At 43.0% G+C, this 12,991-nt stretch overlaps 1 protein-coding gene across 1 annotated transcript; it reads left to right on the top strand.

The window, feature by feature from the left end:
• Nucleotides 1-524: 524 nt before the first annotated feature.
• Nucleotides 525-7,775, top strand: LOC128760931 (cytochrome c oxidase subunit NDUFA4). The gene is made up of 4 exons (XM_053868687.1): nucleotides 525-648; nucleotides 4,983-5,068; nucleotides 6,711-6,774; nucleotides 7,529-7,775. The coding sequence occupies exons 1-4, from the start codon at nucleotides 607-609 to the stop codon at nucleotides 7,583-7,585; spliced, it is 249 nt and encodes an 82-aa protein (XP_053724662.1). The 5' UTR covers nucleotides 525-606; the 3' UTR covers nucleotides 7,586-7,775.
• Nucleotides 7,776-12,991: the final 5,216 nt, after the last annotated feature.

Below are 12,991 nucleotides of genomic sequence, written 5' to 3'. Positions count from 1 at the left end.
GTGCTGTTAAGAAACCTCAGAGGTCTGCAAGCGCCGCTTCACCAGCTAATCAATCGCCATTATCACGCCTGGTCCAAAGGTCTCCCCCCGGCCATCGACGGGGCCCGGCGACATCATGGAACGACGGCAGCCCGGGGGAAACTTTCAAAGTTTCAAAAGTGATAGCTTTCCATCCCAACAATGCCTTGTCATTTGACAAAAGACACTTTAAAGGAACACAATTGAGCACAATGGCTGCACTGTGGGTGTGAGCTTGACACATGAAGCTATTATCGGAACAAGCGGCACTTCTGCAGCACTCCAAGTTACCTCCGGGACGAATTGTGTCGCTTCAAATGTGGCAGTTTTTCGGTTGTGCAACAAAAACACTTTAGGACACTTGACACTCAATAGGCCACTGCGGAAGCATAAACTGTCCTCAACAGATGTGACGGCGAGGATTATAAACTTCTCCCCCTCCGCCCCCCTCCGCCCCCCTCCGCCAGCCTCGGACAGTGAAGGGAGGGCAGAAACCCACTGTACCGGGCAAATCACTGTACTGCTGCAAACAAACAACTCTCTCTGTCCTCTGCTGCTCTCGTGGATCTTAAAAGGAGATCAGTAAAGATGATAAAGACTATGTTTCACCATGCGAAGAAGCATCCTGGGGTAGGTAGTTGTCATGCTGCTGTTGACTTGTGATGACTGAATAAATCCTTTCACAAAAATATTCTTGTAAACCCTACACAGAAAACTCTCATTGGTATACAGTTTATTAAAAAAATGCTGCTCAACTCTGCTTAAATAACAAACAAAAATAAACAGACACTTTGCTTTCCAGTGATCTCTTTACAAAGGCAAATAAAAGATTGAACCCCAAAATGTAACTGATGTGAAGCAAGTGGTTGTAACCATCTGACACTGAAAAGTATTTATGCCCCAGTCTTCATCATGAAATGTCGACAAAGAAAAGAACTGAGTGACCTGCGAGTTTGTTCTTTTCCGTTGCCTCAGAGCATTGCTGAGGGTGACCTGAATTTGGGGAGTGACGGGGATGGTTTGGCAGAGCACCAGAAAAGTAATAAGGGCAGCAACAGTATTGAACTCCGCCGTGAATAAAACACTTCCCATATCGGTCAGCTGTAATAGGAAAAGGTAGCAAACCCACTTGCGAGAAACAAAATCCAGATATCAGCACTTGGCAGAGTTCTGCGCGCACAGGCCTATTTTTGTAACTTATTTGGTGTGTCTGTGCATTTGTGTGTCTGTGTGTGTGATCAAAGCTGACCTGCTTCCATGTGTCTCTCTCTATGACTGTGTTTACTTGAGTCTGAGCAAGTGAGCATCCACACTCCATGTGTGCACTTGTGTCTTTGATGGCTTTGTGTGGATTTATGAGGCAGGAAAGTCTTCAAAAGTTCATTTTAAAATAATTGTTTTTATGTTGCTCTTCTCAGGTGGAGAAGATCTAAAGCTACTTCAATGGGCATATTTCTTACTGTGTAAAATACTGTATAACAATGTATAATGTTTTCATATATCGTTGTATAATACAACAATTTACACATAAATTGAGTTGCATTATTTACTAGAAGAATTATTCCTAGTCAGATTTCCGTTCAAATGTTTCAACATTTTTTTTAATCAAAATTAAGTGAAAGAAAATGCCACTTTATGGCCATTTCCATTTATATTATTGAAAGGAGAGTGCGCCAGGAGATGATGTCATCAGACAGCGTCTCCACACAACCAAACCAAACACACACTAGGCTTTTTTTGCTGCTTTCCATACAGAATAGCATTACACTACACACAGAGCTGCACATTTTCCTATCTGAAAAAAGGGCTCTGTAAAAACAAAGCTGTCCACGTGGATGTAAAACTACTGCATGTAGTTCCTACGCCAGGACTGTAGAGGCACTGTGCTGCTGTAGCAACAAAGAAGAGCATAAGAAATCGGCTGCTAAAGGAGACAATGGTGTTTACCGATGATGCGCTTCAGATTTGATCATGAGTCAGAGATCATGATCAAATCATGATCTCTGTTTTTAACAGCTCTTCCTGCTCCAGGAAGCAGGTGATCAGCTTGAATTTCAAATTCATGTTTGACTGTGGTTTGCAAAATTAAATGTTCTCTGCAGAATGCTGCTCACATGACAGGAGCACATTTGTCTTGTACAATAGTTCGCTGAGTAGCCGAAGAATTCGTGTTAATATTGACAATAGCCTGAACAGTGGTCGCTGAATGTACACTGATTTATATGGTGTGTCAAGTATTGTTTTAAAGTGGCGACTTTCGGGAGGAGAGAGCTGAGGCCAAGGTCGTGATGTTATTGTTTATCCACAAAGCCTGTTTCCATGGTAAAAGGAAGTAATGTCTTATATATACGCAAGCAAATCCACCTCCTCCAAGCGAGAAAACGCTTTATCGAATTTACCACATTTGTGAAAATGTGAACAAGAGTACGTGAATGGAAACCCTGTTGTGAAAATAAATACTGAAATTATGGACCAACAAGAGTAGAAAAGGAGACACAAACGTGAAATATAATGTTGTATTCAGTTGAATATACAATAGCAGCTTGATGTTTAACTACAAGTGAAACTGATATAATCCATATTTAAGGCCTGGATTCTCTTCTGCATCAACACTTCTCCTTAAACCTCAGTCACTACATTTCATTCTCCACCTAGCTCCTTTTGCCAAACCTGACAAAGCAGTGCGACGCCAGGTTTGACTGTGTTTGCTACTTGAGAACAAACATCAAAAGTTTGGGGCCAGAACTGTTCAGCAGTTACATATAGCATGTGTCTGATGGTGCTTTGAGACAGATGCTTCCCTCCTCCAGCTCTAAACACCAGCTATTTAAGTGGTACCATCAGACACTGTAATCCACCACATGAAAAGCAGAGACAGAAGACAGATGTCCAGACACGGCTGAGCGGTGACATCCTTCAGTCCAACCTGATCAAACTGTCTCTCTGCAGCCTGACGAGATTTGTGGGAGCGAGGAACAGCTGCTCGCCACTAGTGGGACTCGCTATATCACAGAGACGACAGGACAAGTGGAAGTGGCGTCGGCTAATTAGCAGCCACACTCAAATGCTACATACTTCTCCGTAACATAATGGAGGCTGTTTCACTGCGGCCTCACATCAACAGGGAGAAAACTCTGTGTATAAAAGAATCAGTCATATATGTATCTAGCATTTTTCATTCTTCACATGAATGACGGCCAGCTGCCAATCGCAGAGGAGCACGAAACAAAACAATAAACTCACCAGAATGGAAAAACATATTTTTGCTTTTTGTAGAATGAGTGATGGGCAGCATATGAATAACTGACATGATGACACAATCTCCCAGGCCGTATTGAATTATACTGTGGGATGGATTCGGCCCACGGTCCATGAGTTTGATATTCCAAGGTGTAGACCAATTTCTTTTGTAAGAACTTTGTGTGTTCACTAATAGTGATTTGAAACCTGAATTTATAGACTGAGCTGACTGCCACAGCCAGGGAGGCGTCTCCACCGCGATGTTTGCTGTGAATACAGCGACTTGTCTAGTCAGAGGCAGGAGCAGGACGTAGGTCAGTAGAGTAGAAGTTGCAGCGGTAACCACTAATGGGTAAAGACAGAAGACGCACGCCATAAATGTCACTTCTGAAGCAAGAAATTCTTAGTGTTTTAAAAGACGTTAACTTTGAAGCATCTTTGTCTTCTGCTGCTGGCTCAACTGAGATGTAAATAATGGGCAGTTATCCAGTAAAAAGTTGAAAAACATTGTAACCCCCTGAAATTAGTTGTTTTTATTTTTATTTATGGCTTCAACTATCAACGGTTTCAAAACTTCTAATCCCTACTGGTCAAAGGTTCTGAGAGTACAGCGAATAAACTCATGTACAGTGATCATTAAAGCACCTTTGCTATGTTGGCTGAAACATCTGATAACTGACTGGCAATGTGGATAATCCAGGCAAATACCTCATGGCGTCTCTTTGCTTCTACAATCTGGATAAATGTGTGAAAAATAAATAAATAAATAATTGAATGTAACAGTTTGCTCTCCAGACAACAGGGAACCTTTGTAAGTGCAGGAGTTGCTGGTCCACTGATCACACTGATGCACAAGACACGTGGCAGCTAGGATGAGAACAACAACAACAAACATGGAGGAATCCCTGAACAAAAGCAAACAAAAGCTTCTGTTTGCTGTTTTTCACTACACAATGGCCAGGGTTTCCACTACTCTGAATGTACTTGAAATTCTTATTACATTGAAATTCTTCTGCAAATATTTTCAAGACATTAAAAGAGCTTTAGTTTAAATAATGTGATATAAAGACTTGAATATAGCCACCATCCTGATTTATTGTGCAGTTGTCAAACTGATGCAAACAATATTTTGTTGTTTAAATGCATGTATGGGTCCATCATTTGATTCAGTAATACACCAAATTCATTCAAATTGAAAAATGTAGCTTCTTATGGTATATATTCTTATCCCATTAAACTGCGATTAATTGAGATTAATTCATCAGAATTATCAAATAAACTAGATGATTTTTTTTTATCGAATACACACATATATATATATACATACACACACGCACACACACACATACATATATATATATATATACATATATATATATATAATCATAAGTGCAAAGATGTGGTGCTGTCACTCAGTTTGACATGTAACAGACTGAGGAAGAGGAGGAATACAATGAGATGTGCTTGCTCTTTTCGTGAAGGCGTCCTTGCCCGCTCACCCCGGTCTGACAGCAGGCTGCCTCACACATGGCCTGGACCTCATGCATATGGAGAAGGGGCAGGGAGAAGGAAAAACAGGAATAACAATGTGTGTGTTTCTCTCTCTCACTTTTTTTTTTAACAGCTGTGTATGTTCGCAGCCAACTGCTGTGATTGAGACGGTTTGTTTACCTTTATATGTCTCAGTGGTTCAGAGTTTAATGCATTCGTCTCTTCCTCCTCAGTTAATCCCTCAGTTTTTCTTCATGACACTGGGTGTCACCGGGGCCACCCTCTACCTGATCCGTCTGGCACGTGGACCTCATGTCACGTAAGTCTGTCAGTCGCCAGTCTCATCGCCAACTGGTATGTCAGTCATTCCAATTCCCTGATTCCACTACAACATACAGTGCAGGTACACCTACAGTATAATGACCACATAGAAGCAATAATACACACTTCACACTGTCTCATTTTTACAAAAGGCAAATCAGACACAGTAAACAAGTTGTCTGTGTCAAACTTTTTTGCGTGGTATTCTGTTGCAAGCCATAAAAACACACCAAGGTCTGGGGTGTCTCTTGAATGTATCCGCCACTGTCAACCTTGGGGCTAACTGATCACATTAGTGGAGGCTACCTTCTAACTCTGCTAAAAGGATCAAATGTAATCAAGTGTAACCCACTTCTTTCTCTTGAAACAGCTTGTAAAACCAGCACTGCAAGTCAATCGACCTCGCTGGGGGTTGCAGAATGGTGACCAGCACCATCAAACAATAATGATACTTGGGCAGGTTCAGTCCATTGCTTCCTTGCAGCAGCAGTAGTTTCAGGTCAGGCTGACGTGTCTGTTTGCTGGTAAACAGTTTGGAAGCAGCACTTGATCAAAACACACGTTTAGAACGATTGACAAGTTTTTATTTTTCAAACACCAACTATTGTCAAATGCAGACAAAAGCCTCTTTTGCCAGAGGTTTATGCCGGTTACGAGAGAATTGGCAGCTCTGTGCTAACATGTTAGCACTCTCTGCTCAACGCTGCTCAGTAGAGCTCTGGCGGTTGTCGGCACTGGACATCGTCCAATACAATAAGTAAACTATAACTAGTCATTGAAGCCTCGTGACACCACTGAGGGTGCTGGATATCGAAGAACTTCAAGCGACTTTTACAAATATTTATCCTTTAGAGACGGTTTGGACACTTTGAGGCTAAAGACGTGTGGAACAGTGAATGTGATAGCTGTGACTTGGGGGGTTATGTAATAAATTGGTAAAGGAGGAGGCAGTGTGTCAGGATCGCCTAATGTTAAAAGGCAATAGAAAGAATGGGTTTTTGAGTAGCCACTGCGCAGCCAATCACAAAATACACCATCCTTTTGTGAGGATTTTGTGGAAGTCCTTTTGTGCTGTCCTAACTGTGCAAATATAATCCCATATTGTCCAGCAGTATTGCTCCCCTCTGGTGTTCAGGATGAAGTAACATTCATGACAAATCTGTGACTGAAAACATACTTGTTTCTGAAAGGATCATTTGGTGTTACACAACACATCTTTGCGAGTCATCAGGTTTTAACAAACACAGCTGACCTCCCACTCTCCGGGACTGGTCACATTCTGTTTGTTTTCCATTTGTGCCCAACTGAACAACTTGTTCTGAGGGTCGGCCATGGAGCCTGACCTCATCAGCAGCTGGTGATGAGTGCTGTGGTCACCAGCTTCTTCTCTCAGATACTATTTGTCGTAATGGAGAGGGGTAGTGGGAAAATATGAGGGGTTAGAAGGTGGAAGGGGCTTTTTATCTGAGGTGTGGCGAAGTTACATGAGCAGAGAAAGAGGGGTGTGGACACGAGAACCGGTGTACAATCTAAATATTATTATATGACCTCGAGTTATTTGACCTCTTCTCCATGATGTTGTCAGTAGATTTCAAATCCATCTTTCTCTTTCTCCCTATTTTTCACCCTTTATCATGCAGTCTTTGGGACAAGAGGAGAAACCCAGAACCCTGGAACAATCTGGACCCCAGCTACCAGTACAAGGTAAATCCTAAATGATTATTATTATAACATCGGGTGCAAGTATGTTGCAACATATGTTGGTTTAACTACCTCACATTCACATTCATTTTGAGAAGCCATGGAATAGAAACAAAGTAAGTTCATTTCACCTTAAACAGTTGTTCTTTTACGCGGCAAAGACAAAGGTTTTGAGTGTGCCGAACACACAGATGGGAACATTCCAGAAACATGTCAATAGTTTGCATTTCATTTGAGTTCGAATTTTGAGAGGGATATAAAACAGGGCCATTGCTCTCTGAAATATCAAAGGATAGACAAGAAGCACAAGGTTTGACGGGTGGATCCCAAAGGTAGAGGCGGATGACGTTTTTCACGTTTCCTCAGGAATTCAAGGCTCGACAGTGGAATGAAAGTCGCAGCAGACAAAAGGTCGGAACAGAAAATGTTTAATTCTCAATAGAGAGGCAAAGGTCTCGCATCAAGATTCTACTGAAGTCCAAACAATGATCGTAATGAGGAGGGAAAGCGGGTGAGAGGGGTGCGATGGATTCGGCGGGTGACAAATGCAGAAGCTGCGGCTCAGCGTAGATAACAAAGCACTCGCTCACATGCAAAACATAAACGCCTCTTATGGACCTATTTTATTCAAGTAAAGCAGTGTGTGTGCGGTCCCCGGCGCAGGAGTGGGGTGCAAGTGCTGCTGTCCCACGGCTCGTCTGTGATGAAGTTAATTAAAGCTAAATAGATTTAAATGTATTCATCCTGTCCTCGACAGTTTGTGGCCATCAACACAGACTACAAGAGCCTGAAGAAAGAGGGCCCTGACTTCTGAAAGACCTTCAAAGACTTTGCCGACTGCAAGTTCCCCCGGCAGCCTCATGCTGATTCCTTCACTTTAACCTTGTGCACTTACCTGCTGAACCTCACGTGTCTCTATGACTAGGCTGTGTCTCCTTATGCAAATACATTCAATGATCTACTCAACTGACGTATACATGAGAATAAAGTACAGTCTGATGAAACTCTGGCTTTTTTCTTTGTCATCCAAGTGGGATTCAGGAGCACAATGTAACACAATGTAGTACATCGAGGCGGCATGTGGGTGGGGCCGTAATGTTTGAGCAACCACTGATGGAGATGCAAGGAACGTCGCTGTTATCATTGCTTGTTTACTAACTCACAACAAGGAGAGTCAAAGTGTGGTTTGTGGACCCGTTCAAGTGGAAGTGGACTAAATCAGTCCAAACCACAGAGCCAGGCTATTTTTTTTCGTTGCAACTGACATTCAATAGACTGAGAAAATCTGTATCGGGTGGAAAAAGTCACCACAAAACTACTACTTCACCCCTCGATGATGGGCACTACATAAAGCTCACCTCACTTTGGAGAAACGGTTTGGTTAAAAATTGTCTATTTTATTTTCATATGGTAGCTGTCCATGTGAATAAGTAAAGTAGACCAAACTTGTGTGAAAGAAGGCTACAGAAGATAACAGTTTGAGACCCAGGCTTTTAGCTAGGAGGGCGTCTGGGCGCCTGCAAAACATGAAAAAATGGACGCTTGCTTCTCGACCATATCTTGGCCACCAGATGCCGCCATATATCAGTGTAATCTGATGCCAAGCTACGGTCGAGAATCGGACGTCCATTTTCTCATGTTTTGCAGGCGCCCAGACGCCCTCCTAGCTAAAAGCCTGTTGAGACGCCAGCATTTGAGGTTAAGCACAGTCAACACTAACAATGACTGTCTCCTTCAACACACTATTTAAGTGTTATTTTTAAGCCATGCTCACTGTATCAGGTGACGAGAGGTTACCAAGTCCTGAATTTCGGGATGTTTTATCAAAGGATGTCACAAAGAAAGGTATGTCAGGAAGGAGGGAAATGTCCTAATGAGCCTTCAGTGCCTGCGCGGCATATTTCCACCCTCTTTTCGGAGGAAAAAGCCTGTCCACCGAAAAAATGAGGCAATGAAGAGGCTCGGTAACTGCAGAGTAAAGACACTTCTTCCACATCCTCAAGGTTAAAGACCGTCTGCGTACTCAGTGAGCCGCCTGCTGCTCCGCTAAGCATCTGCGCTATGACTATCGTGCAGAAGTGGGACAACATATCAGGTCGGGGGTGGAATTCGACGCAGGAAAACAAACTCTCCCAAGCTGTAGCATCTGAGGAGAAATGTCTTATTGAACTTGTTACGGCGCAAACGCAGTGCTGCTGTCACAAGTAATTAACACGCGGTGAGACATCAAGCGAAGGACAGAAATAGATATCAAACACGTCAAATGAATATCACCGTGGGTCACGGTGCTTTTAAACGCTTCGTCAATGAGAGATTCATCTTTGAGTGTGAAGGCGAAAACAATATTTCAGTTGGAGCAGGATAACGACAGACAGCTAATGTCCCCAAATACGTCTCCTGCTGGCGTAATTCTCCAGTGTCGAGTGATGAATGGCTGCATCCAGTTCAGTTTGCGTGAGGGACGTCGACTTGAATCCAGCATCGCTCCACAACATAAAATCTCTGCGTAAATGACACACACCGTCTCAATGTTGTACCCCTGGGTTCAGCCTCTAATAGACAATCTTTGTCCAAGTCCCAGTTTGCAACCATTTAGCCGTGTGAGCGTGTGCCTCTTCCTCATTTAGCAGTAATATGCTTCCAGCAGTTGCAGACATTCAGCCCGCAGGGTATCGGCTATTACTGGCTGGTGAGAGTGTGTTGTCGTCGACAGGCGACACATGAGACCAAGAAGTAGCAACATCATGTCCCATACAGGTAGACTAATGCAAATTTACAGAGATGGTGTCATGGCTGTCTGAGGTTAGACCCAGGTGCAAATGTGTGCTGAACGACTGAAGGCACGGCGACAAGATTAAATTCAATAATTTAATAGACAAAGATGAGGTCATACACCGACGAACTGGAACAAAGAACGAAAGGCGGCGGGACCAGAACACGGATCTTGAGTTACACCTAAGGGCTGGGGAAAAACCTGGAACAAGAGAGAGGCTTACACACAGGGAGAACACAAACGCACTCGGAAGTTACTCGCGAGGCCCAATAAACATAAAACACTCGGTGGTGGAAAACACACACACACAAGGGAATCACTATATCAATGAGGAAACAAAAGGTGGGATCTACAAAATACTCACTCACGGAAATTTACCGGAGAAGGAAAACGAAAGTAGAAACGAAGCGAGAAGAACGAGAACTGGGGAAGCGGCTGAAAGAGAAATCAAGCGCGCACAAACTTTAGCATATTTGAGGGAGCTTAAACGAGAGAGGAGAGTTTACCATTAGGAACGTGAGGAAACCATCTGGCGACACAAGCTGGCGTTGAGGGGTTGATATTCGTGGAAAGTCTGATGATCAATGCACGCCAGCTGTGTCGCTCGGAAAGCTGGAGAGATACCAGGAATCGGAAATGAAGGAACAGGAAACTAAGAGCATGGAGAAAATGCGGACATGACAATAACAATACAGACAAGGAAAACGTGGACATAACAAAAGGAAGTAACACGTTCAAGTCTCCCGTAAGTCTTGTTAGACCCAGGCTCTTTGGTCATGATGGCTGACTATGGAGCAGTTCAAGAGCGAAAAGTCGAAAATATAGAAGTATATAAAGGTGATCACACGTAAGAAGTCCGTCCAGCTTGACATCATGCCTGCAGAGACCCAGGTAACACAAAGCAAATACAATTTCTATTACAGTCCGAATCAAGGGTTGTTCCCATTGGTCCTCTCATATTCAATGATGTCACTTCCTCCTCCTCTCCAGGGCAGAACTTTCAATCTAAGGCTACATTCAACACTCTAACCATACAGCCCTTATTCCCCAATTGTAGCTTTTGCCGATCGCTTATCGTTGCACCAAACAGTTTTATCAATATTTTATATAGATTACGTAAAATAGAACCATGAAATAATGAAATACATGACAAAATACCTTAACCTTACAGTCTCAGGTAAGTCAGAAGTCATGCTTTCCTGCTCAAGTCTTGTCACGTCGTAAGTATTGTCATAGAATTATTCATTTATGATTTTCAATATACACAAAACCACCTCTGCCTCACATCAAATGACGGACGAAGTTTGAGGTTGTTGTGTTGCAGTCAAAGACGCCTGTACCATATGTCTTGCCCTCCACAAAGCCACGGTTTGGCTTCACAGTGGACATTTTTAAAACCATATTGGTCAACTTTCGGTTTCCCTCCAACGCCTTCTTTTATAAATGAGATTCATGGTCATTAAGTTGAACCTGATCCAGCGAAGTTTCTCTCCTGGGGTCTCCTCCCAGTTGGTCATGTCCAAAGTTGCTTACCAAAGAGGAATCCCAAAAAGGTGCTTGAGCCAACTCAACTGGCTTCTGTCTATATGGAGTAGCAGTGGTTCAACAGGGGTTAAAAGTAGCCCAAATTGGGGGAAAACGCTAACCCACAGCTTGGCCCAAGAGAGACCGACCCAATGCTGGGTTCTATATACCCAGCGCCTTGGGCATTACTCAGAAGCTGCGGTGTCCAGAATGGTGGTCAGCATCATCCTCTGAAGCCTGTTAAAGGTGACCCAGCCAGCTCGGTCAAAATACGAAACTTAACCTTGGGCTGGTTGGTACCTTAAAGTCCAGAGCTGCCCAATGAACGGGTTAGGAAAACAAGCCAGCATTTTTAAGGGTGCAGAAGACCCATCTCCTCACCTCAGATCGACCGGCAAATCAAGAGCTTTTCTTTCCTCAACAGCACTCATGGAGGAGGACGGTGCACTGCTGAAAAGAATGGACTCACCAGATCAGAAAATATTTTCTACAATTTAAAATCGCTGAGGCAACTGTCCACACTCACATGACTCCCATGTTGGACAAGTAGCGCTCTAGTCTACAGCAGTGATTCTTAACCATAGGGCCGGGGCCCACGGTTGGGCTGTGAGGGCCACGAGACGCTCAGTTTTAATACATTAGACATGTATGGTGGCAGTAGTGTGTCACTGAACTGACTTGACAGCTGCAAAGTTGTGATAGTTACCAACTATGGAGAAGTTCTTGAAAAGAAAAAATGATGAAGATAGTGATGTTGTCCCCTCAACAGTAACAACTGTTCATGAAAGCACCCGTTGAAGCAGTTTTGAAAATGAATTCCAACATTTTATGGCGGTACTTTCATTTACACTTTACTTATTTCTTCTATGGAGTTTAATAAAAAATATATGATTTTTATGTTCTGTTTAGACATGGTTTTATTATATTTATTTAATTCAGAATTTTATATAGTTTTTCCAATTTTATCAATAGTTTGGGTCTTGTGCATTTTTGGAATATGACATGCACCTGCTTCTGCAGCTGCTTGGACTTTTCTATGACAAATAAATATCTTTGAGATGATCACATTTCACAAGGTTTTGGTTTGTTTACGTGTAAATTAAATATGGTCATTGACCACAAATGAAATCTAGAGTCATGAATCAGTTCTATTAGTTGAATGGGCCTCAGGTCCATTTGTTCTAGGGAAGGTGGCCCCAGACATCATAGAGGTTAAGAACCCCTGGTCTGGACTGTGGCCCTCAAAGTTTGGGTGTTGGACTCTGCCTGTGTGTGCTATGGTCTTGACACAGTCTCGACTGCAGATGAGGAAACAAAGTTTTTCCTCAGTTGAAAACCATCAACTCTCTGTTTTGCTGCACCAACAGCACCTTTGTTGCTCTATATTTACATAGCTTTAAGAACAGACCATTGGCGTGAAACCACCATATCAACATTGCTCTTATGACAATCCACAGCACGACAAACTGTAATACTTCCCAAAAGCATGAAGTAGAGCAAGCATGAAATCCCTCTGGCGTCTCAGTAAGCACAGCAGTATGGGGGAGTGTCAATAAGACCCTTGTTGAACAGGTTGTGTTTGTCAAATGTGCTGAAGTGAAAGTCAGACCGAAGCTTCTGCCTGCCACTAGGACTTCAACTCCTCCACTTCTCTAATGATGAAGAGTAGATATTTTTAGTCAGGGATTAATTTGAATGGGTGAGATAAGACGAGTGAAAGGGGGTGTGTGTGTGATAAATAAGTAAATAGGACATGCTGCAAAACAGGAGGCGATGGTGGTGGAGGTGGTGACGTGGTGGTTATTGGGAGGCCTCTGGGTGCAGCCACAGATCCAGACGAGATAGTGACACTTTCATCTCACTGAGCATGGACATGAAAAGCACATAAACTCATCTGTTCATTTTGAATAAGCTTCAGCCTCA

The sequence above is a fragment of the Synchiropus splendidus genome, chromosome 6, assembly GCF_027744825.2.
Source record: "Synchiropus splendidus isolate RoL2022-P1 chromosome 6, RoL_Sspl_1.0, whole genome shotgun sequence".
Lineage (NCBI taxonomy): Eukaryota > Metazoa > Chordata > Actinopteri > Syngnathiformes > Callionymidae > Synchiropus > Synchiropus splendidus.
The sequence above is the reverse complement of the archived record's forward strand: the minus strand, read 5'-3'. Positions and strand labels throughout refer to the sequence as shown.

Bases quoted from the DNA above. Each gene is read 5' to 3' on its own strand.
- LOC128760931 (XM_053868687.1), top strand. From the start codon at position 607: ATGATAAAGACTATGTTTCACCATGCGAAGAAGCATCCTGGG. The intron at 5,069-6,710 runs GTAAGTCTGTCA...TTTATCATGCAG, and splicing joins GCACGTGGACCTCATGTCAC to TCTTTGGGACAAGAGGAGAA. The intron at 6,775-7,528 runs GTAAATCCTAAA...TGTCCTCGACAG, and splicing joins ACCCCAGCTACCAGTACAAG to TTTGTGGCCATCAACACAGA.